General features: G+C 40.4%; 1 protein-coding gene across 1 annotated transcript in view; it reads right to left on the minus strand.

The window, feature by feature from the left end:
- LOC137500510 (uncharacterized) overlaps nt 1-25,746 on the minus strand; it is an 81,131-nt gene that overhangs the window by 39,839 nt on the left and 15,546 nt on the right. The window contains exon 3 of the mRNA XM_068227433.1: nt 3,799-4,006. Within this exon, the coding sequence (XP_068083534.1) occupies nt 3,799-4,006 (208 nt within the window). The remainder of the gene's footprint in view (nt 1-3,798; nt 4,007-25,746) is intronic.

Raw genomic sequence — 25,746 nt, forward strand, 5'->3', positions numbered from 1 at the left:
ACTGAGTCGTCGTAATGCAGACTAACAGTTGTCAGTGCATTGTAAAGTTGATTGTGAAGTGTGAATATAATTTCAAGTCATGCTATATCTCGTTTGTGAAACTAAGATATTAACCGCGTGCAGTGCAGTCGTGTTTCGTAGAGGATGTTCGGAAACAACGTGAACCAGCTATTTGAGCGTTAGTGGGTCCTGGGAGTCTGTCCACATTGTGAATTACTACCCAACTCACGCCATACTGTAGGCAGATCAATAATAGCTAACGCTTTGAGAGGAGAAGGTTGTAATTTATATGATGAAGTATACGGTCTCCCCAACAGAGCTACCGACGCATTAACATTATTGCTTTCAAGCCATCCTGTTCTGAAGGTTTCATCATTGATCCAACACTTAGATTTGAGACCAACAAAACCAGCCAGAAGAGGTCGATGTGGAGAAAAAGAAGAATTTATGAAGAAACGGTGGACTTCCATAAGCAAAATATACTGTAAGCTCTCATCCATCTCTGTAATGGGCTTGATGTTAGGTGCTCGAGGAATCATACCTAAATGTTTTGTCAACTTCTGCAATACCTTTAGGCTGAATAGAGATTTTACGAACAACGTCGCCGTTACTACTCTCTTCAAGAACCACACTTGCGGACCTCAAATAAATGTTTTTTGTGCCTAGCTCTTTTGCCTACATTTAAGCTCATACGATCTCATTATCTACTGTACCTATATCCATTGTTGTTGTTAACGTACTCTTTGTCCTTGGGCATCCTGCACCTGTTGTGGGAAGATTGTATAATAAAATAATAATTTTAAAAATTACGTCGATATCTAGAGCCGTTACCATTTTATCAGCCGCTGAATTTAGCCAATCAGATCGCTTCGCGGGGAACTTCTGATGGACTTTGAGAGGCAGTGATGCTAAATCTGTACGTTGCTCATGATTGGCTTGAGAGCGCCATGGAAGAAAAAACTTCTCCAGGGGAGGAACTTGAAGAAGGACATCCCTGCTGACAGGTTCGGCCCACAGCAAGCACACTACGGTGACATTCTCTGAAACCCACGGTGTGTTAGTGTTTGATGCTCATTTCTCGGCATGGCTCACGTGCCGACCAAGCCACGTGTGCGTCGTATAGCCCATTAGAATTAACCCGCGAAGCGATTTGATTGGTTAATTCAGCAGCTAATAAATTGCAATCGGCGCGAGATATCGACGTATTTTTTTAAATATTGCTGATCAGTTTGACCAACGCTGTAACTCTCACGTTTTTTATCGGCCATCCTGTATTCAGATACGTAAGGCAAGAGTGTACACGTCCGCAAATCAGAACGGCTCCCGGCGAGAAATTTGCGCAATTCTGGAGACAGCCTACTTTTAGATGCGCAGTGAACACATTCGTGAAACGATTTTCCAAGAATAAATGTAATTTTGTGTAGCAAATAGTAAACTGTGTAAAACATTTTTAAAGAGTTATAACACAGTTACACTGTAATAACTGTGAGACAAAACTGCAAAGTTATTGCAAGATTCGAAAATGCACGTGCACTCGAGGACAACCAACACCGTCGCAGTCAAATCGCGTGAAGTACAAGGTGTTTATTTCAGGGGTCGCCTTCGGCTAGCTCGGACAATAAGAGCAGATCTCTCACGAATTCAGTCCTCGATAATAACAATGTGTGAGTCATCAAAACTTTTTCCTCCCAAAAAGGTACAGAAGCCGCCGTCTACCTAGAAGACCTCTCCTTTTTGCAAGTAATAAGGCACAACTACAGACATGGGCAAAAGAACTTTGCCATTGAACTCTCAAAGCCTGACTGAAGATCACTTCGCCGGATGAGTTGAAGTACCAACTGGTACACGCCGTTATCAGGGTACAAGTGTATCTCCAAGAACATGAGGCAATGGTCCTGTCTAACTCGGATGGTGTAGTTCAGTCTGCCGATGGTAGCATCCTCGTGTGGAGACTGTTCATTGGGATGAAATGTTGCCACTGGAACATATGTCCACGTCCCTCATCGGTGAAAAATACACGAACAAGCTCTCAGAACATATCCAGCCATTAGTTCACCTTTTTATTTTTGCTATTTGCTTTACGCCGCACCGACACAGATAGGTCTTATGGTGACGATAGGACAGGAAAGGCCTAGGAATGAGAAGGAAGCGTCCGTGGCCTTAATTAAGGTACAGCCCCAGCATTTTCCTGGTGGGAAAATTAGAAACCACGGAAAACCATCTTCAGGACTGCCGACAGTGGGGTTCGAACCTACTATCTCCCGAATACTGTATACTGACCGCACTTACGCGACTGCAGCTATCGAGCTCGGTAGTTCACCTTCACCACACTGCAAGAGACCCCTCTGCCAACATTATTCACTCATTTATTGGACCAGAAATGTGGCTGTGTACTTCAGTTAAAATGGCTTGGGAGTGATGCTGTTTGCGTTGAACCCAAATTCATCTAACCTCAGCCCTATCAAGCACACCTGAAATGCTGCTAAGAGCGATTTGATTGCTCTGGAGGATGTTCCGATAAATGTCCATGCATTATGGAAAGCTGTACAGCGGTCGTGTATCGGGACGAATTCCCAACCCTACCATTGTCTTGTCATTCCCATGCCTCCTCGTATCTCCGCCATCATCAGGTCCTACACGCTACCGGATAGGTTTCTATAATTTAATTGCTCGTGAGTATATTCTACACCTTTAGACATAAGCTTGCTCTACCTGACACAAAGTCAGTAGATGACTTCGACCAAAATCAAACGTACGATATCACAGAAATGCAAATAACTTCCTCAAAGGTGTGTTATGATATTTCATTGCACAAAATCGTAGTGTGATTTATTAAGAAGGAAAACCCTTGGAAGAAGCAACTACCATTGTGTATGGCGGGCTGTGAAAAAATATTACAGAGATACAAAATGTACGGCTGAATAATTTAAGCATTTGCGATTTTGAATGTTAATATGTGAACAAATCAGTCACTGGCAGTTACGCGGAAAGATCTAGTCTACGTGCTTCGGTGTTAAAACAGCTCTGAATGGCGCAACAACCGCAGTTGACTTCGAACCGTTGATGAGTGCATCGCCGGAATAGGAGTTCGATAGAGCACCGGCAAGCAATAACAGCCTCCGTAAAACAGTACTAGTGAAATTATCTAGCACAAGGTTACGGTCGAGAAAGTAGCATTATAAGAGTTACCTACATAGGTACTCTGTAGCTTAAATCACCAGAAGAACAAAAGCCGTCTAGAACGCTAGTAAGAGTCATTACTATAAACGATGAAAAACTCATTTATGAGACACATTTAGAAATTGATTAATGATTTACAGGATGACGCCTCCTCTAAATTTGTAGATTTATATTATATTTCAGGAATATAACTATACGTATTATAGCTATACTTACCGCAGGCAGCAGCTGAATGAGACATCTGGACCAATGGTACCGCCTATTACCTACAGATATTTGGAAAAATGACACCACGTAACGACCTTAGAGATTTCTGGTCAAATGTCATCATATAACTCCTAGAGAGTTGTCTGGACCAATGACACCACCTAACTACCTTAGAGATTTCTGGACAAATGTCATCATATAACTCCTATAGAGTTGTCTGTGCTAATAACACCACCTAACACTTAAAAATGTGTCCAGCCTAATGTAATGATATCACCCAATTCTTATAGAGATATCTGGACCAATGATATCTCCTAACCGCCATAGATTTCTATGGACCAATAACGCCAGCTGGCTACTGTAAACAATATTTGGGCCAATAATCGCATCCTACTGCTTTGGAGATACAACCTGTTGGTGCTACAGTAGAGCTGACAGACGTTTGTTCCTCAGGCTGCGTTGGTGGTACATTATAGCTGACTGACGCTTGCTCCTCATGCTGTCCAGCACTACTCAGTGTCTTGAGGACGACAGCCCTGCTGTCACCGCACTTCTCGGACAGCAGTTCCACGGTCATGTAAACACCATCCTTGTCTGATACATCAGACAGCACATCAGCCTAGAACATGATAAAGTGAAACACGCCGTTATTTTTGCCACGTGGCATCACAATTAGTAATATCTACATATTAAAAGAGTTTACTAAATACAGCTTTCGCAAATCCATCCGTCCGTTCTACTGGACAGATTTGCACCATTATTCTTTCATTCTCTCCGGAATCACCTGCCGGTGAATCATGAAATATTGTTAGGTTTCTGAGTTCATCCAACTTTGGGTAATCATAAAATCAAATAATTGATGATGATGATGATGATGCCTGTTGTTTAACGGGGCCTAATACCTAGGTCATCGGCCCCTAATGGTACGAAATGAGACGAAATATAATGACAAATTAAAAGTCCAATATCCTCCACTGACCAGAATTCAAAACGTTAGGACTAAGAATGAATGGATGGATATGAATTTAAAACAATCAGTGGATCCGACCCGCAGTTACTCACTTTCACAGAAATTTGCGTAAAACAATAGTATTACTGACCAAGGAACTGTTCCTAAAGCACAAGACTGAATCGATGATGCTTGCAGTCTAAAGGGGTCCAAAATCCAAGTCATCGGCCCCTCATAATGGTACTTGTCGCTAGGAAAGTAGAACCATGGTATTTGTCATGGTGCGGTACTAATCAAAAGTAGCGGGGGCTCGCGGTATTCCACACATTACGGTATTACTCACAGGTAGTGAAATTCGCACATGTAATACAGATATTGCGGCGGCATTTACAGGCAACGCAAACCTATGGTATTCATCACATAAGTCTACTAACCACAGGGACTCGTACTTTCCCGTGGTGTTCCTCATATAGTGGGTGCTAATCATAGGCAAGCCAGAGCCATGGTGTCGCTCATATAGTGGTACCAATCATAGGTACTGTAAAAGCCGGCAGTGCACTCTAAGTGGAGGCTGATCGCACGGTACTCCTGCGTGCTACTAATCACAAACCTATTTGGTACCTAACAAAGTGGTACTATACGCAAGTAAAAGCGACCCATGGTGTTCCACGCGTGGTGGTACAAGTCAGATGTAGTTCTAATACTATCATCCCTTGGTCGCCCTTTTAGTCGCTTCTTACGGCAGGCATGGAATACCGTGGGTGTATTCTGCGTCTGCGTCCACCACCCACAGGGGGTAAAATCAAATCATTAAATGATCACTCCAATAACTGCTGGCAAAGGCTCCTAACCCACAATACATTCTGTACTTAGCAGGTTGCTAAGCGACTAACACTTTCATTATTATACTGATATACATATGTGATTTTCATCCTACGTAATGTGACTGCATGCAGCCATGTTTGATTACTACCTGTCAAGCCAGACAATATACTCTTCCTCTGATCACAGAAGAAGAATATTCGCTGCTACATAGGGCGTACTATATTTTTACACTTTATCTTTTCTACTCAAATGAAGTACATTACACATCAGTTGTTAGGTTCACTTTCTCAACATAATCTCTTTGTAACTGTATGCACACCGGGCGAGTTGGCCGTGCGGTTAGGGGCGCGCGGATGTGAGCTTGCATCCGTGAGATAGTGGGTTTGAATCCCACTGTCGGCAGCCCTGAGGATGGTTTTCCGAGGTTTCTTCATGTTCCCGAACAGGTGATGATCACTTGGTACCACGTCGGGAGAGTACGGTGGGTGTGGCAGCACCGTGAATCCCATTTGATCAATTGCAGCGGTGATCTATCGGTTAATATGGGGACGGGCATTGCCATGCTGCAGAAGCCATGTCTCATCACCAGTCACAAGCCTAGCCATGAAGTCAGCTTGATTTTGGTCATGGCGTTGCACACGTCCACACGCCTCTGCTTTTTCGTCTAGCCTAGGAACCCACCCAAGTGGATGACACCTTCTCCAACTGTAAGTGGCTGCAGAGTGTTTCGACTAATTCCCGTGGCTGCCTCCCTTTCATCGGATGGCCTGTTCGATCCGTGCAATTTGGCTGGTGTTGACACTGACACATTCCTTCCAGCTGGTTCCCTTGTCCACCGATGTGCGCCCTTTTTCCCAGTTTTTCACCCAGTTGTAAACTGTTTTCCGTGACGGCGGATATTCTCCACAGACCGCCACCAAGCGCTGATGAATTTCTGCAGTGGCCACACTTTCTTTCCATAGGAACCAAGTCGTATAGCGCTATCCCTGACGGTTGCTTTCCATGTTGCCTGCTCCTGCGCTGACAGTGTTGTTATATAATGGCTATGACGAGTGCATTCGTTGGCCTCTCTGCGCGTGGTGCTACCAAGCGGTGGAACAAGACACCAGTTATACGTTACCACCTTCAAAAGTGAAATGTGAACCATACGCCGACGTACAAAAAAGAAAGTGTAAATCTACATAGTTCGCCCCTCGTAGATACTCTCTGATTCTCTAAACTTTCCCAGCTTGCAATATATTCAAAAGATGGCAGAGCGTTCTTAATAACTTACATGCTGATACGAGAAATAAACAGACCCCATCATGACCTCATGACATATTATCTGGGAACACATATTGAAGGATAACCTAGCCACACTACAAAGAGTGAAGGACGTGTATCTTAAAAAAGGAAACGCTCCTTCAAACTAACCTATGAGCTCACAAGACAACCCTTTTATATAGAAGAACTGCGATTAAAATATACCATTGCCTTCTACGACACAACAGCAAGCTTTACATCAAGAACTGTAGGATTAAAAAAAAGCGAAGACAGGGATAGATTTTTACCAAACAGACGACATGACGACGCCAGACTGGATTAATTCTAACTACGAACTGCCGCATACCATAACGCGCTTCTTGTTAAATGGTCATAAAAGCATTAAAAATGGCAGGAAAAGCAATATGACGACGACAGGCAAATCAAAATCAATCCTGGGGAGCAGTACGGGTCTTCTAGTGCTAGGAAATGTTGTAACAAACCGTTCGGGGGGAAAGAGATTCCTCGTTCGTTTCGAAATTAATAAATCTGGTGACTGTAAAGGTGATTGCTTGCCTATCGGATAATGGAGGGTGATCTTTTGATAATTTTCATTTACATGTGTATCATCATATTCGGTTTCACTACCACTCATAACAAACATCTACCAAGTTAAATACTGAGAGTGATTTATTTCTGTATCTATTCCGTCATGGTCCCACAGTCCATATCTTTCAATTGACATCTGTCATTTCTGTATGAAACCTAGGCCTTTATTAATTCATAGCAATCTATGTAAATAAAGTTGTAGGGGGTCCGAAGTCTGTAATTTCGCTTCTTTTGCAAATTTTTTAGATATTTATCCGCTTTAGGTCAACTCAAGACCGAATAAGTGGTTTATATTTTTCGTGTCTGTTTGTTACACCATCACGGCAAAACGGCTGAATAGATCTCGACCAAACGTCATATATAGAGCATACTTTTCCAGGAGAAGGTTTTGGTATGCAATAATTTAAAAATATGTCAATAGAAGTGAGATTTATAGGAAAACCAACACGGTTTTCCTCCATTTTCTCTTATGCTATTGATATTCTGTGAAATCCGTGGATTGTATGTGAAACACATCTTCATTATACGCAACTTTTGTTATGTTCATAATTTAGCTTACACTTCAAATGACGGAGAAAATTACTCTGCATTGAGTGACCGACAGACCGACAACGAACCTACAAGTTACCATGGCAACGTGTCTGACTGCTTGCCAGCAGGAAAGTTACGTATTGCCATTTTCGTCATCATTCCTGTAAACTTGTGGTTATTATTATTATTATTATTATTATTATTATTATTATTATTATTATTATTATTATTATTATTATCATTATTATTCCTTTTTGGCCTGGTTTCGTATATACAACAGTTTTTGAAATTTGATTCATAATTTATGTAGTTGGCTGAATAAAACTTTAGAAATATTGAAGTAATTGTCATTAAACGGAAATACTTTGTTCTCAAAGGAATAGTATCATAACAGGAAAACACTATTGTAGAAATAAATATCTGACTGTTGATAGAGCTGGGCGCATGGATACAGAATAATTTACATGTTATTTCAAAAGTATTAAGCTACAAAGAATAATTCTTAATGAAACTTTAAAATGCATCCTTTAGATATTAAAATATGAATTACAATTCGGAGAAGCTGGAGATCCTAGAAAGGAGAATACTACGGATAATCTTGGGCCCAATCCAGACTGAAACCAACTGGAGACTACGGACCAAACATAAAGTCTACAAAAATATAGGGAAAACTTCAGAGGAGGTTATCACTTCTCAGACATTTGTACAGAATGGACAAATACAGACTAAGCAAAAATTATTCGACTACCTGTGGAACAAGAAGATAACGACGGCATGGATTAAGGAAGTTCGTAAAGATTTAGAGAATTCCAACATCCAGGAAGTTCAGATGTTACACAGGAAAACATTTCGGACCATGATTCAAAATTTGGAAGGGTTTCAAGTCGAAAGAACTGCAAAGAGGGGAAGAGCCTGGACTGATAGAATAGAAGAAACAGCATAGCGCCCATATGAAGGAGTACTGGAAGAAGAGGAAACTTCAGACAAAGAAAAAATGAATTGCAGCGTGATCCTAAGTGGTCATTCGCAAATAATAGTACATTATGCAACAAGCCTATAACGCCAATAATTAAGACACGAGTTTTATAGTTTGTTTAAGAGTGTCTTAATTAACATGATAAGCGAGTTCTATACGACTGTATATGCTCGACCATTATTATAACTCTATCTTTTAACTATTCATAAATTTCTGTCGAGATATCGCTTGACACTTGAGTTCACTGAAAAGAGCGCAGAGCGCATGAGTGGATCAGAGACCTTGACAATGTCTCCTATCTGTGTCGGTGCGCCGTAAAGCAAATAGAAAAAAATTAAATGTAGGCTAACTTTACAGTCACCACATATATTATTCAAGACAATGACTATACTATTTTATGCCACATGTATTATAATATAAATGTTATGATAGGCCTAGCTACCAAGAAAGAATTTCTAACCTCTTCAATAATTGTGACTTGTAGGCCTAAACCACGTATAACTCTAAATTTTGAAGTCTTACATCAGGTAGTCAGACTCTGAATATAACAAATACGGAAAGGCCTATATACATACCGCATAAGCAAAATAAATAACATCTTAAAATATTGACCTAGTCTATTCTTTATTGAAATAATAATAATAATAATAATAATAATAATATCACTCTCCTTCATCTATCAGCTGACTGAGTACTTGGCTAAAACATGGCGGCTGGACTGGCCTTGGCCACACTGTACATATAGAGTCACTGTAATTCCATTCCTGACCCGGTCGAGTGACTGGAAACAGGCTGTAGATATTCAAGGGTCATATAAAATTGTGTGAGAATCCTTCACCAAGGTCAGGAATGTATCCTGTAGAAAGCCCATTGAGAAACCCAGCTCTACCCGAATACGAGCCATGCCGCCTCTAGCTCCGAGATGTAGATCGTACACCCTCCACTTTATTAAGGGATGTTATATTTCTCACTGTGTTATGGAAGACATGGCTCGTAGATTTTATCTCTGCATCAATCTCCTTTGCTTGCTGTAAGCTGGTCTCAAGCAGAACCCCTGGATCCTGGACGTACTGTAGGTACCTCACAGCTTCTAGTAGCTGCCTCTGTGGATCAGCGGTAGAGTGTCGGCCTCCGGATCCCAAGATAGCGGCTTCAAACCCGGCAGAGGCAGTCGGATTTTTGAAGGGCGGAAAAAAGTCCATTCGACACTCCATGTCGTACGATGTCGGCATGTAAAAGATCTCTGGTGACACATTTGGTGTTTACCCGACAAAATTCATTAAATCTCAGCCATAGACGCCCAAGAGAGTTTCGGTTTACTCGGTCTGCCGTCTAGTGGTGGCCTAGAGTAAAACGGAACGTCGAAATTGACGAGCAGACAGTTAGATGGCGTCAAATTGAAATGTCTGCACACGGTAGCTGAGGCCATACGATTACTATTATTATTATTTTACAGCTTCTAGTTTATCACTCCCCTGTTGGTGCCACATGGTGACACGCAGTGGACTTCCTAGATCGTAGCGAGGAGACCAAAGCTGCTCGAATACGATGATAGAGTTCACTACAGGTGCTGCATCCCAGTACACGAACATGCGGCTTTCATAGTGGCAGCGGTTGCTACCTAGAACTGTTATACTTCAACACGTCTTTGGAATGTTCGACCCACCGTTCGACCATTCTAGAGACGAAGGACATGTCCGTGTGCTCACGCAGTTATTAAGTTCTGGACGTTCAGCAAATACCACAAATGACTTTACATTTTATCTCGCGAATTTTGATGTCATTTAATAATTTGCTAGCAATTAAGGTGTGCTTGTTTATGTGTATAGTGTGTCCAGGATCATGGGTTGCTTGTTGACACAGTGAATTAGTGTGCACGATGTGGTAGTGCTATATGGTGATCCATCCAGATACTATCCAGGCCCAGTGTTGCTTTGTGGTTACAACGGCCACGCTACTTATTTATTGCTAAGGCTAAATAAGTAATTGCGGATATTATTTAATTACAGCATTGTTGGCAGCTGGTGGTACTTCACCTCGGCTGATGTGGTGCGACTAGCTTAACGGGGAATCAGTTGTAAAAACGACTCCTATCTGTTTGTTTGTTTCTTTCTTTCTTTCCTCCTTAAACAGTTTACCCTCCAGGGTTGGTTTATCCCTCGGACTCAGCGCGGGATTCCACCTCTGACTTGGCGTTGGGAATACAACTGGGAGGAGGACCAGTACTTCGCCCAGGCTACCCCACTTGCTATGCTGAACAGGGGCCTTGCGGAGAGATGGGACGATTGCAAGGGATAGACAAAAGTGGGAAGGATGCGGCCGTGGCCTTAAGTTAGGTACCATCCCGGCATTTGCCTGCAGGAGAAGTGGGAAACCACTGCAAACCACCTCGAGGTGAGAATCGAACCACCGTATACTCAGTTGACCTCCCGAGACTGAGCGGACCCCGTTCCAGCCCTCGTAACACTTTTCAAATTTCGTGGCAAAGCCGGGAATCGAACCCGGTCCTCCGGTGTATCAGCTAATCACGTGAACATGTACACCGCAGAGGTTGACTTTATCTGTGTTGTGAGAGTAACAGTTTGGTGTGTGTTAATTAATTACAGGTTACTTATGGCTATAAAAATTAAACCGAAAATATGTTTGAAGGAGAAGTAGGGGTGAAATGGGATTTTATCTGAATTTATATTAAGACCTAAAGGGTTATTTGATCCTGTTTGATGTGGTTGAAGTGTTAGGTCTTCATTATGACGGCTGTAGATTGTTTCATCAGGGTTGATGAGAATGTCCTTAATTAGGAATATGTATTTAGGGCGTCTGTTAATTTTATCTCGTTGGTCTGGTTCGTATTGTCCTACATTTTTAATGAGTGGTTTACAGTTATGTTGGGTATTGTTGTAGAAGTTTGTGGTGAGTGTTAGTGCGTAATCTAGAATGTAGAGTACTTGTGTGATGTCGTGTAGTTCTACTGTGGGGATGGTGTAGTGTTTAACTGCTAGGTGAAGTGCGCAGTTTTGAATGACTTATACTGTATTTTGTATAATTATAGTGGAGTGGGTAATAAAGCCCATGAGTGTAGTGTAGGTTTATTATTTTACATTTTACATTTCGCTGAGAGAGTGCTACGCTTATGTATGAGTGGGTATAGCATTAGAATATGCTGTCTAGATCGCTGTATTGTATAATCTGAGTGTTGCGTCTGGTGTAATTCCAGGATATTTGTGACTTGTGACCCGCTGGATAGGTTGGTTGTGTGGTGTTAGGTGTTGTTGAGGTTGTAGGTGTCTCCGAGTGAAGAGAACAGACTTCGTTTTGCGGGGATTGACCTGGATTTTCCATTTGGTGAGACAGGGTTCGAGCCTCTTTAAGTGTTACTGTACGTGTTGCTAAGTCTGGGTTGCGGCTTTTGGCCATATTGGCCGTGTTGTCGGCGTAGATGGCCGTGAAGGTTTTGGTAGTGCAGGGAATGTCATTAATACATTGTAGAAACAGGATTGCGCCCACAATCTCCACCTAGACGGCTTTCTTCCCTCAAAACCACTCAGTTAAATATAAATCAATATAAAATTAATAATACCGAGCTCGATAGCTGCAGTCGCTTAAGTGCGCCCAGTATCCAGTATTCGGGAGATCGTGGGTTCGAGTCCCACTGTAGGCAGCCCTGAAAATGGTTTTCCGTGGTTTCCCATTTTCACACCAGGCAAATGCTGGGGCTGTACCTTAATTAAGGCCACGGCCGCTTCCTTCCCACTCCTAGCCCCTTCCTGCCTCATCGTCGCCATAAGACCTATCTGTGTCGGCGCGACGTAAAGCAAATAACAAAATATATATATATAAAATCAACAACTGCATGCAGAGAAAATCCGTTTTAATTTTAGCCAGACATTCTCATGAGCTTCATAATGAGCTGAATTGTTTACGGCTATGATCACCCAGTAATGAGAAAATGTTGTTTCACAAACTTTACAACAACTTTCTTCACAAATATCAGATTAAATAAAAGCTTGGTATACAAATCAACAATAAGTTGCTGTAAGCCTTATTAAATTTAGTGAAGATCATATCAATACTTTTAAAGTAGTGAATTTTCAAAGTGAGCGCTCCGTTGGAAATGGAAGAAAAGACCGGCAATTGTTTTTTGTGTGTGTGTTCAACCTGCGTTGTGTTCAACCTGCGTTAAAATTTTAATTGGATACGATAACAATTTCTACTTCACATAATTAAACGTAGAATGAAATAAGCTAAATGTTGGTATAGCTTGTTTCTATGAAGGACAAAGGATAAAGGATATCTATACTTTTTCCACGATAGTAAGCCACTAGCGGGATGACGTCACTGCTCCGTATGCTCGCTATCAGGAACACGCAGCGCTTCTGGAAGGTTCGCAGAGTAGCGCGCTGTGGGGCACGACAACATGACGACCAGTTGGGTTGTCCCCATCGTCAAAGGAAATATTCAAAGCCGATAATGTAATATGCCTCTCGTACTTGATTCAAGTGTACGTCTTTTGTGACCTGTCCAGCCCACTTGACCATTCTTAGCACGTGTAAAAGGTTCATGATACAAGAAATTCGTTACAGACACGTGAACAATTCATTTTGATCTGCTTGTATATACGGCTTGGACATCTACAAGTTTGGTGGTGTATGGTATGCAAATGAAGTCCTCATGAAAGTACGTATATTTTCCTGTGTGTGTAGAACATGGCTCTATAAAGCACACTTAATTTAGCCTCCTTATTTCTTTGAAGAATAAACCACGTTGAGGCTGAACATACCTTCAAATTCCACTGCAGCAATTATTTCATAGCAGTCAACTTCCAAAATTACCTTCGATACTTTACGTAACATTCGATAGCAGGAAATCTGGCTGGTTTCATAGCAGTCATCATCGGAAATTATGCTCAATACATAATTACTCATTTCTTGACTTGGTGATACAACATTTAATGATCTGAATAATAATAACACTTAATATGGGGATATTAGGTCGCGAAATGTTAATAATCTGCTGAAGCGTTTCGATCCTCCGACCAGGATCGTCTTCAGAGCAAAAACAAATAATGTACTATAAACTGTCACTCCATAGTAACCAGATTCAGGACAGAGAGACTCTGTTAGAAATATAGTTCATTCCAAGGTCTCCAAAGTCAAGGAGAAAGATACTGGCGAATTAACTATGGAGGGCAGCCATAATCTACTCAGTATATAGCCGTCACCTCTGTTAAAATTATTCGGATGTTTAGCAATTTCTATCGCCTCACTAGGTATACAATGTTTCTCTTTATAAATGATAGAAGTTGCATCAAAAATGTTTTGATGGCCATTGTGTATGGCATGTTCTGCCACAGCAGACTTCTCTGCCTGGCAAAGACGTAAGTGCCTACGGTGTTTTATAACACTCGTTGCTACCTTCCTACACGTTTCTCCAACCCTTGTCCCGTTTCTCTACGGGCTCGGGTATGAGCTGAGATGAATCTTTCGTGGCGGGTTCTTATGGCCGGATGCCCTTCCTGACGTCAAGCTCATCAGAGGACTTAATGAGATGAAATGAAGGACGTGATGGATGGTAGTTGGAAGGGAGAAGTGAAACCCGATGCCGGCACATAGCCTGCTCCTATCGAATAGCACCAAGGGGCCTGCTCAAGGTCTTACGTCCCCATCCGCCAGACAAAACACCAACAGAGTCATATACCCTCGCTCCATATGAACACTGCGGAGAGGTTTGGAATTTAATCTAGGCTTTTGGCACACAATCTAGTGATTAGAAATTGTCTATCACCACCTCTCATACCCTGCAGCCTACATTATGATGGTGAAAATGTTTTCGAGCAACGGGACTCGATACCGGCTAACTTCGGTGTCAACGCCTTAATGATCACGGCCACCTGGCGAGCTTTGCTACATGTTTGGCCAAAATAAACCGATCCTCAGGAGCAAGGAATCATATATATTCCAGCACACTTTAAACCAATAGGTTCTTTTCACAGATTGCTTGTGATGATATTAGGCTTTGGAATGTTCTTGATATTGTGCCTTCTGAGAATATTGCCAATCCTCTCCGTGACAGATTGTTCGTACGGCAAGAAGGCCAGACTCAAAGGACGAGAATCATGTGACAATCTGTCTTTTGGCTTAGGATGTAGCAATTCGTCAATCTGCTTCCTTAAGTAGCAATTGCTCAGGAATATTATGGTTAAGAACTCAAGTTCACCGTTTACCTTATCCTTCTCACGAACTTCCCTTGCTCGGCTGATAAGAGTGTTGAGCACAGCACGCTTTTGGCAAGGATGGTGATGAGAGGACCCATGAAGATATCTATTGGTGTGGGTGGTTTTGCGGTAAACCGAATAAGCTAAAGTTCCATCTGATTTCCTAGAAACCAAAACATCCAAGAACGGCAAGTATCCATTTAATGTTTAGATGTATGCAGTTCAAGTGATCCAAAAATATGGATAATTCGTATTCACCGTGGGGCCAGGTAACAAAAACGTGTCATCGACATATTTCAACCAAATGGAAGGGAAGGCTGCCTTCCATAGTTAACTCGTCAATATATTCCTCCTTGACTCTGGAGTTCCTGGAATCTTTTAAATAAAGTTGTAGGGGGTCCGCTAGCTGTAATTTCGTTTGTTTTGCAAAATTTTCAAATATCTATCCATTTCAGGTCAACTCAAGACCGAATCGGTGGTTTTTACTTTTCGTGTATGTTTGTCTGTTTGTCTGTTCCACCATCACGTCGAAACGGCTGGATAGATCTCAACCAAACTTCATATTTAGAGTATACTCATCCCGGGGAAGGTTTTGATATGCATATCATTTTAAATTCTTTGAAAAGACGGGGGTTTTATAGGAAAACCACAACGGTTTTCCTCCATTTTCTCTTATACTATTGATTTTCTGTAAACTCTGTGGACCGTATGTGAAAGGTCTCTTCATTATAAACAACTTTTGCTATGTTCATAATTTACCTTACTCTTCAAATGACGGAGAAATTTACTATTTTCTGCCGATACCATGCTCTGCATTGAGTGACCGAGAGACCGACAACGAATATATGGGTTACCATGGCAACGTCTCTGACTACTTGCCAGCAGGAAAATAACGTATTGCCATTTTCCTCATCATTCCTTTAAATTCGTGGTTGTTCCTCGAGTAGAAAGCAAGAGAGTCGTCAATCGGCCATTCTGCGGGATATTGGCGGAATATCATTGGAGGTTATAACCGTCCTCGAATAGCTTAAGTAATAACACAAATATTCATCTTCTTATCTGATTACCTAAGAATCCCTACGCCTAAATTTCTCTCCGATTACCGCTTTCTTATATCCACAACTCACACCGGCATAATTTATTGGGGAGCATTTGATTTTCCAATACATTCACTTGGTACTTACATATTTGTCGTCATCCGGATGTCCTCAGTTATAATCCATTTTCTATTAATTTCAACTTACTAAACTGTATTATTTTCTTCCTTAATTACCACGTATGTATGCGAGTGCTAATCCCGAATGCTGGACACTCTTTACTTTGAGGAAAATATTCTAAGCTATGCAAATGTACAAATTTTGGCCCAGAAATATTCCGAAATATGGATGCGATTTTAACGATGGTTCAGATCTTCGTTTGGGGGTAATTGGTGGCTAATCAGTAAGTCGTATCACAAGTCAGAAAGCAAATGGCGTTTCATTTTGGAGAGATCTACAACTTTTGGCCTATGACTTCGTCGTATTTCTATCCCTGATACGTTAAATACAGATGTATTTCTCGATTTCAAGTTGATTTTGTACTTTTACACATATATGTTATCATTTGGCACACTTGTAGGAAAGGTAGAATCATGACATTCGGCGCGCACATTGACATGACCATTGGCCGTGTTATAGCCAAGTTTTATGATTCTAGCTGTCACATGAGTATCAAAAATATAAAGTAGTGTGTGAAAACTGTACAAAATTTCACCCCATTCAATGACTCTAACTCAATCTAACCCATAAATATAGGAGATACGAGAAGATGTCATAGGACCAACCATGTAGAGCACTGAAAGGGGCGTCTGATGGTGAAGTCCGTTTGTGGATATGTCGTACAGTTTCAAAGCAGTAACTATCGAAATAAACGTCTTCACTTCTAGAGTGTGTCTGTACATTGACGATTTCGGCGAAATTTCCGTACAGTTATCCGTTTCAGGTGTAATAATGACCATCTGCATATATTCAGTTTTGGTGTCTGTTTGTTTGTTTGTTTGTTTGTTTGTTTGTCTGTTTGTCTATAACTTGGAAACTACTGGATATATTTCCACCATACTTGATATTTAGAATCCACTTGTCCTTTGGTGGGTTTTAGGGCAAATATTGTTTCTAAATCCCTGAATTGACTGGGGGATTATACGAAACCGAAACAGTGATTTTGCATTCCCACAAAATATAGACAACCAAACTTAATGTAAATTTACCTGCCTTAATGGAAATTAATTTCTAAGCCTTTTTCCTCATGTGCATCATTTCAATACGAGGATTAATAAGGGAGATATCATTAACGGACCGTTTTCCGGTACAAGTCCCACCGGACTTAACTCAAGAGCGGGTGCGTGTAAAGCGTATTTTTTACAACATGAAAACTACTGAAGATATTTGAGTCAAACTTTACATTAGCATCCACGTGTCCAACGGTAGGTGTTAATCGTCAATAACATTTCATGTTCCCGGAATGGACTGGCGGTTTATAGGGAACCGAAATGGTGATTTTACTCTTACACAATATATACAGTACAAGACCAACCTGACTGGAAATTGACCAGACGTGATGGAATTCCATCTCTAAAACTTTTTTTCATGTGCGTTAGCCCAAGAGGTGTTGTACGTGGAGCAGGTTCCTTATCTATGTAAATAAAATCGTAACGACTGTGTGCCTGTACATTGACTATTTTGGCGAAATTTTCGTACAAGTACACGTTTAAGGGGTAATAATGTCCATCTGCATATGTTTTGGTTTAGTTTCTTGAAAGTCCTAAGTTTTACACTCCTCAGATTGCGGCATAATCTGTCGAAGAAGGATATTGAAATTTGGCAAAATTATACGTTTTAGCCTGTAACGGACGGAAAAGTTCCAAGATCTTAAAATTTTTCCCTTTTTATCCCGAAGAATATCGAAATATGGAGGCAATATTAATGATGGTGCAGACCTTCGGGGAGTATTATCACATAACGGATGGCACAATCCCCGTTCAATTTGGAGTGATCTACAACCTTGGTCTTACGACATTTTGTCGTATTTCTATCCCTTTTACATTTGATTTTTCTCTATTTCTCGATGTTAAGTAAATTTGGACTTTTCACATACATAATTCATACCCTCCATCACTTATAGGAAAGATAGAATCATCAAACTCTACACGAAAATTGGTCCACCCAATAGCCATAAATGAGCCAAACGCTATGTATGTAGCTGTCACTTAATTATCCGAAAAGCAATGCAATGTGAGATAATCTTACACAAATTTTACCCTATTCCACGTTTCTAACTCAATCTGACCCATGAATAGATGAGATATCATAAGACCAGCAATTTAGGCCACTAAATCCGGCGTCTTATGGTACAATCCTTTCTCGATATGATGTACCGTTTAGCAGCAGTTAATCTGTAAATGAAGGTCTGCAATATTGTAAACAAGCACATACTTTCGTATGTCGAACTATATATATATTCAATGATGTCGATTTTGTAGCGATCGAGAAAGGGTATGTCTGCTATTGTAATCAGTACTCACCACACCGACTTTGACTGGCAGTAGGAATGGGGTCCTTCTCAATTTCTGTGTAACTGGCATTAATAAGGCAGGCCTACCATTGTAATGAATAATTCACTTCTCGATTTGACTTGCAGAAGGCAAGGGAGCATGCAGTTTTGTTCAAAACTCCCCTTACCCGATTGTGTTTGGCTGTAGGCAAGCGTTCCCGCAGTTATAAACAGATGTACCCATCTAGAATGTGACTGGCATTAGGCATACTGGCCTGCTGTTTTGATGGAAACTCACCAAGTTGATGTGACTGGCAGTAAGCTGGCTGGCAGTTGGAAAAGGGGCCTGTCATTATAATGATAACTACACAACTCAATTTTCACTGGTTGTAGGGAAGTTTCCTGCTATTATAATAAAAACTCCTCAATTTGTAATATGTCTGGAAGTAGGAAAGGGGGTTGCCATTGTAACGGAAACTCCCCAAATCGATTGTGACCGCGCAGTAGGCAATGGGGCCTGCAATTATAATGTAAACTTCCCAACTCGATTGTGAATGGCAGTAGGCAAGTGAGCCTGTCGTTATCATCACAAATCCGTAAAAAGCACTTTACATTGGAAACAACGTATGGGGACCACTCCATGCTGTTTCTCGAATAACGCTAAGAGACATGCTATTTTAAAACAATCTCATTTACTGCATGTGCTGTATTTACTTCAATATTCGTATACAATGCAGAGTACCGTAGCGAAGCACGGGTACATTTGCTAGTGAACTATATTTCTAATAGGGTTTCTCTATCTGGAGTCTCGTTACTATGGAGTGACAGTTGCCAGTACATAACTTGTTACTGCTCTGAAGACTATCCTGGTCGGAGGTTCGAAACGCGTCAGCAGATTATTAACATTACGTAACCTAATATCCCCAAATTAATTATTGTCATGACATTTAGCTGTCGTGGAAGTCTACATATTAATAATAATAATCTTATGGTCTCATCTACCATGTGCAAACAAATTACGTTAATGTCATCTAGCTGCTTGCTCGTCAATATCGACGATCCGTTTTAAGATCGATTCACACATCTCCATTTCCTTATCCGTTCTTTCCGAAATGAATTTATGACGTCTGTTCCCATGGTTCAGTTCAGTGCAGTTACGTGAGTAGTCTAGTGTTCCATGATGAGTTTTAGTGATGATCATCTGTCAATGATAGCTGTAATCTCGGATGCAGAGGAAGAAAGGAAGAAAGAGTGGGTTCATCCTATATGGAAACACAGAGATTTAGAATGAGAGTTTTCTACTCTCAGTAAGGTTTCATGGAGGACGGAATGAAATTTCACGGAAATTTTAGGATGAACAAAAATACGTTCAGTGTGCTGTTGAAGAGAGGTCGAACTTTCAGTAACAAGAAAGGGCACGTTTTGGAGACCTGCAATTACACCGAAGGAAATGCTAAAATGTCAAATTCTCAGAAGGCAATTTTTTACAACATTGTTAATTGCTATGATATTATTATACTCTACAGGCATACATGATTGTCTGTAATGTTACTAACTTCATTAAATTTGTATTAAATATCACACAGAGTTTTTTTAATCTGATAAGTAATGAAATGAATTAGGCTATCAACCCATTGATGTGTTTACAGGCAATCGCTTTTAGGTATATAATTTGTTATTATGATGATTGTTATCAGAGTCCCCTTGATTTGATTTTCAACAAGAACTGATGATGACTCCAAGGGAGTCAGAACCGGTCTTCTTATAAATTAATACATTTTACAATGTGTTGAATGGTGGAACATCCCTCAGACTCTACCGTATGTTATAATTATTTACGTTCATCTTCCATTTTCTCTCCTATTCAGTCCCATGCACGCTTCTTCACGCCACTCTCATGTATTTCGTATCAGCTAAATTATATGAAACAGAGTGTGCCTTCACTAATTCAGTCAGCAGTCCGTCCTTCATTTCGGGAAGTTCAGACTTGCGCAGACAACCACAGCATTCCAAGATATCTGAGAAGCGGGAAGGTGTGAAGGTAGAATCACGTCCGTGAAAACAAGAAAATATCGTTGTGACCAAATACGTTTTGCCGGCACGGATGACGGAGAAGCGCTGAAGGTCACGGAAGTGTTGGAACTCATCGCTTCCTTTTACAAGGCGACGATGATTTATTTTCACGTCACGTCACGGAGATGTGTGAATCGACCTTTACTCTGGACCTACTGGATGGAAGAATAAACCGAATATCTATTGAGCGGCCATGGCTGAGTTCCAATTAATTTTGTAGAATGAACACCAAATGTGTCACCAGAGAAAGACCTTTACTCTAGGCCGCCATCGTACGTCAAGGAGTGCCGAGTGGACTTTTTCTGCCCTTCAAAAATCAGGCTACCTCTGCCAGGTTCTAACCTGCTATCTAGCGACTGCCCTCGCGAAAGAACTACATAAAGTTGGAGATTAATAAAGCCTAGCTTTTTCAAATAAAGACAAATCTCGTCAAAAGTTTGATTCTGAGAATTACAGATCGTCATTGAGATTTTTGCCTGCAGTGTTGCCAACCTCCGAAAATTAAAAGACCGTACACTAATTAAGTAATCGTAAAACCATACAGTACTAATATTCACTCAAATACGCTAGAATCCAATAGAATGAATGCAATAATAGCAAGTAGCAATAATATCTAATAGAAATACTTCACTGAAACGCATTACTAGAAGTAAGAAAATGCAACATAAACACTTTGGCCTTTCTTCACAAGTTGGATGAGGACGCAGCCACTTGCTACATTGTCTATACTCTCCCATTTACATTTTTGCGTGTCGAAGGACCTGTTTCATTTTTAGAATCAGAAGTTAACCGCATCTTTACTTAAGTAACATTCGAAAAAAACACCAAAGGAAACAATATATACTTAATTAATACATAGTAAGGCAACCTATAAGAAATTGAAACACTTCACTGTCACGCAAAATAATTTGTAAGTGCATCACAATATTATACATAAGTTTGACGAAATCACGTTATCTATCAAATATACAACTAGAGGCCACATGTTTGATGTTACGCCACACTTCACGCTGGTTAAGAAACGGTTGACGGAGTTCGGTGTGGGCTCATTTACGTGTGTCCTTGTGAACAAATACACGACTGCGACATTCACAGCCGATAAAGTCTGAAGTAGCGTAATCCCGGCCAGAAAAATCCCACGTTTCAGACTATTCAGATCACCTCAAAGGTGAATCACAACATTTAAATAGAGGCTACGTCATGTATATCCAGGAAATGAAGTGTGTTCAAACAAAAAAAGATATGTATACAAAATCTGAATATTTCCAATAATAAAAAATGTTAATTTAAAAATGTTGCTGAACCGTAATAGCGCGTATGGTTTAACATTCGAGACAGTACACCGTACATAAAGGGTTAAAAACCGTTAGTGAACGGTTCAAACTGTAGGGTTGACAACGCTGGTTGCCTGGCTCCATGGCTGTATGATTAGCTTTCTGTACTTCGGTCCAGAGGAACTCGGGTTCCGTTCCCGGGCAGGTCGGGGATTTTAACCTCAATTAGTTAATTCGCCTAGAGCTGGGACTGGGTGTGTTTGTGGTGTTCATTATTAAAAACCATCTTAGGTAGGACCCCAACCTCACGAACATGTAGTTAGCCTGAAGCAGGCCACACCTGAAGCCATAAGTCATTATTATTGAAAATGTAAAACATATTTGAAACGACCTTGTTAACTTAAAAGGTTCGCTCACATCATATATTCTTGGTACGGTAACAGTTCCCTTACAAACAAAATCTTTGACAGTTGCTTCTACAATGTTATGCTGTAATTCTGCAAGTAAAATTCTTATTTCATTTCACTTTCTCAGTATCGTAATTACAACACATTCCTGCTGAAGTTTGTGGAGGGCATTTCGGTTTGCGTTAGGCTGATAAACAATTCTTCAGCGTAATTAAACTTTCATTTTCTCAGTAACGTAATTAGAGCGTCTTCCAGCTGATGTTTGTTGAAGGCATTTCGGTTTGCGTTAGGCTTTTAAACAATTCCTCGGGGTAATTAAATTGAGCATATACATGGTTGTTTACAATACCGTCCACCGAACCTCGTAGTAAAACTTAAGGGGAAATGGAATCACCTGTCTTCACAAAGTTATGCCTAATACAGGGAACATTTTCTTATAAACCACTGCGGCCACAAATCTAAATGTTTGACATTGCATACAATTGCATGCAAACATCTCTACAGCAACAATAATTTTTTGTGAGTACTATTCCTGAGTGGGATATTAATTTTCTGTGGGTATGAACTTTTCAACATATTTTATGAATATTTTTCCCTCTAAAACTCTCATTGTGGTAGATTTTGGAATAAACCCGTTTCAGTACATCTGTAGTACCGTAATGAACAGGTTATGAAATGTTGAGAAGAACAGAGTCAGTATAATTTGAGATGTAATTCCTTGAATATGAAAATTTTAACTTACGGAAAACTGAGCTCAGAGTTAAAACATCCCTGTTGCACAACCTCCACTTCCTTCGTCATCTTCAAAGGCATCTCTTGGCACTTATCCTATCTTGGCTTGCTCTTCTGGATAAAATCGTCACCGTACGTCGGCATTTCTGAGTCGGAGCTTATCTGAATCCAGCATAGCATCAACTGTCTAAGAACCAGCATTCAACCCTAATTTTTCAGGACCTGACACTTGGTAATATTCCCTTCGTTGTATGCTGCCACTGTCCTGAAAATTGATTTCCTTTCACTTCTGCCAATTCATACGCCTTTTAAAAACGTCACCACTAAATCTAGGCGTTTCCACAGAGTACTAAACTACTGATACTGCCATAACATAAAATTCGAAACAGCCACAAGGGATAATCCAACAAAATCCAAGGGAAAAAAAAATATATATATATAAACAGAATAACATCACATGCACGGCACCAACTATTGAAATCAACAATCATTTACCACATATTAACATCCCATTGACAAGGTGCAGCTTTGAAGTCACGAATGAAGTGAGACAGCTATGGAGTCATCATTGACGCCACGCTCACGTGTCAGATAAATGGAAAAATAAAATAGTTACCATTACTGTACAGTCATGTTCAAGGTGTCATTTTAAAGAGTCCGGTGTAAAGAAAAATTTAAGACAGAAAACAAAATTTGAACTTTTTCACCCAAAATCCGATTTCATTTCCCCTTAAAGTGTCGTATATGATTGTTGATTTTAGTTAGTTCAGAAAGAGAGAGAAAATCCACTTAGGATAGCTGCCCTAATTCTAGGGAAACCACAACGGTTCAGTCTACTGATTAATCCGCAAGGACAATAAGAATACACTTTGAATTAATTTTCATTGGAATTTTTAAAAATGTGGCAATATTTATTAATTTTCGGAAAGCTACTCCCTTCCCCTCACCCAACGGAGGAATTATATTTATTCAAATAACTTTTAAGTTATACACATAATTTTGTACTATTTGGAATGAATCTCTCAAAATCGTAGTTGATATTTCATGCAGAGCAAGTAAAAACCTTTTGAAATATTCACAGAGTTGTGATTGTTCCGCGCACATAAAACAACATATCAATAACTTCCCAGTTATTAATTCTTTACTTGTGCACCAAGTCACGAAATCAGGGCTCAGAGTGCCTTAACTTTTCAGTAACTTTGAGCATACAAACCGCCCAAGCGTGGCACCAACATCAAGCTCTGAGCGATCAGCTGATGTATGCCAAAACAAGGCGGTCTTCTTTGAGCAGAGCATCACGGAGTGTTTTTAAACCCCCATTTAAGTGTGCTCCTTATGATTAACTGATTTAAAACTGATGTACTTCACTTATCACATTTACGAAAATATAGAAGATGGTGATAAATGCAAAAAAAAAATAAAATAATGAAATGGCGTATGGCTTTTAGTGCCGGGAGTGTCCAAGGACAAGTTCGGCTCTCCAGATGCAGGTCTTTTGATTTGACACCCGTACGTGACCTACGCGTCGTAATGAGGATGAAATGATGTTGAAGACGACACATACACCCAGCCCCCGGACGAGCGGAATTAACCAATTATGGTTAAAATTCCCGACCCTGCCGGGAATCGAACCCGGGACCCTTGTGGCCAAAGGCCAACACGCTAACCATTTAGCCAGGGAGCCGGACGGTGATAAATGCAATTCCCTTGGAATATATCATTTCCTTCTTGTACGAAAAGTGTTAAATATCATTATATGTGTGATATTTCGATGTGTTTACATATCAGTTAAACGACGCGGGGGAGTGAATAGACGACGTAGTTAACCTATTTTAATTACTTGTCTCCCAGTTTCATAAGTTGAAATTCCTCCGTAATATTTGTGTAAAGTAGTTCTTTTTAATAATGCAGATATTTATCTGATTAAGTCTTATAAATCGAGAAACGTGGCCAATAATTACGCAGCCGTTCCCATTAAAACATAGAATAATTATCGTCAAAGAAAATTTGAAGGTACTAATATACTACTTAATGCAGCTGATAACCTTGATGTTCTGTCCTTAAGAACTGCTATCACCACCACTATCACACTTACTCACAGACCTTCACATCTAGCTTGTAGATATACCGTACAGGTATACAGGTTGATAATTATTGTTTTACAGGGCCTAACCTGTAGGTTATCAGCCACTATCAGATGTGAATAAGCACACACACACACCACAAGCTGTTTAACATTTATAAATGCTCAGGCTACTGTATTTCAAACTACCGGTACAACTGAGTTAAGGAAGCCTAATGAGATGCACCATTCACAGAACTATCATTAAAACTGTAACAATTTACAATATGATGAAAGACAGGAAGTATTATCGGCACACTTTATCTTGGTGCATTTGTGTACGGGGGTGAGGAGTAAGGAGGGAACTGTCCCGGTTACGGTAGTGCAGCCAACTGAATGAAAATGAAACCTGAATCGAATCGAGAATATGATCGATCGATATGAAGTTTCTAAACCGTTATTATCTTAAGCCAATAACTGTGTCACATACACATTATATAACATTTCTAGATGCGAATCTTGTTCCTAGCATGAATTCTATAGTTTGGCTTTGCTGTGTAAACAACAACAGTACTAGTACGTTAAGTGTACGCCAGATGTCGCTCAACGATGCTTAAGCGATTCATAGTTTGTGTTTCAAAGGTTGCCAGTACGAATCTCGAAGATTGCCGAGGTCGACCGATTCAGTACTAGGGTATAAATGCACCAAGATAAAGTGTGCCGATAAAATAATGTAGGCTACAACCCACCAAAACAGCCAGTCAATAAATGTACCATACAATTCGGAAACAAATATTTACATGTAAGTCATACACCATTCTTCTCCAGGAGCGTTGTTAAACCATAGAGAACTGTACTTCTTGAAAATATTGTCCAGGAGTTCTTTAACATGCCAGTAAATCTACCGACACGAGACTGACGTATTCGAGCACCTTCAAAT

This window comes from Anabrus simplex, chromosome 4 (assembly GCF_040414725.1).
Source record: "Anabrus simplex isolate iqAnaSimp1 chromosome 4, ASM4041472v1, whole genome shotgun sequence".
NCBI lineage: Eukaryota > Metazoa > Arthropoda > Insecta > Orthoptera > Tettigoniidae > Anabrus > Anabrus simplex.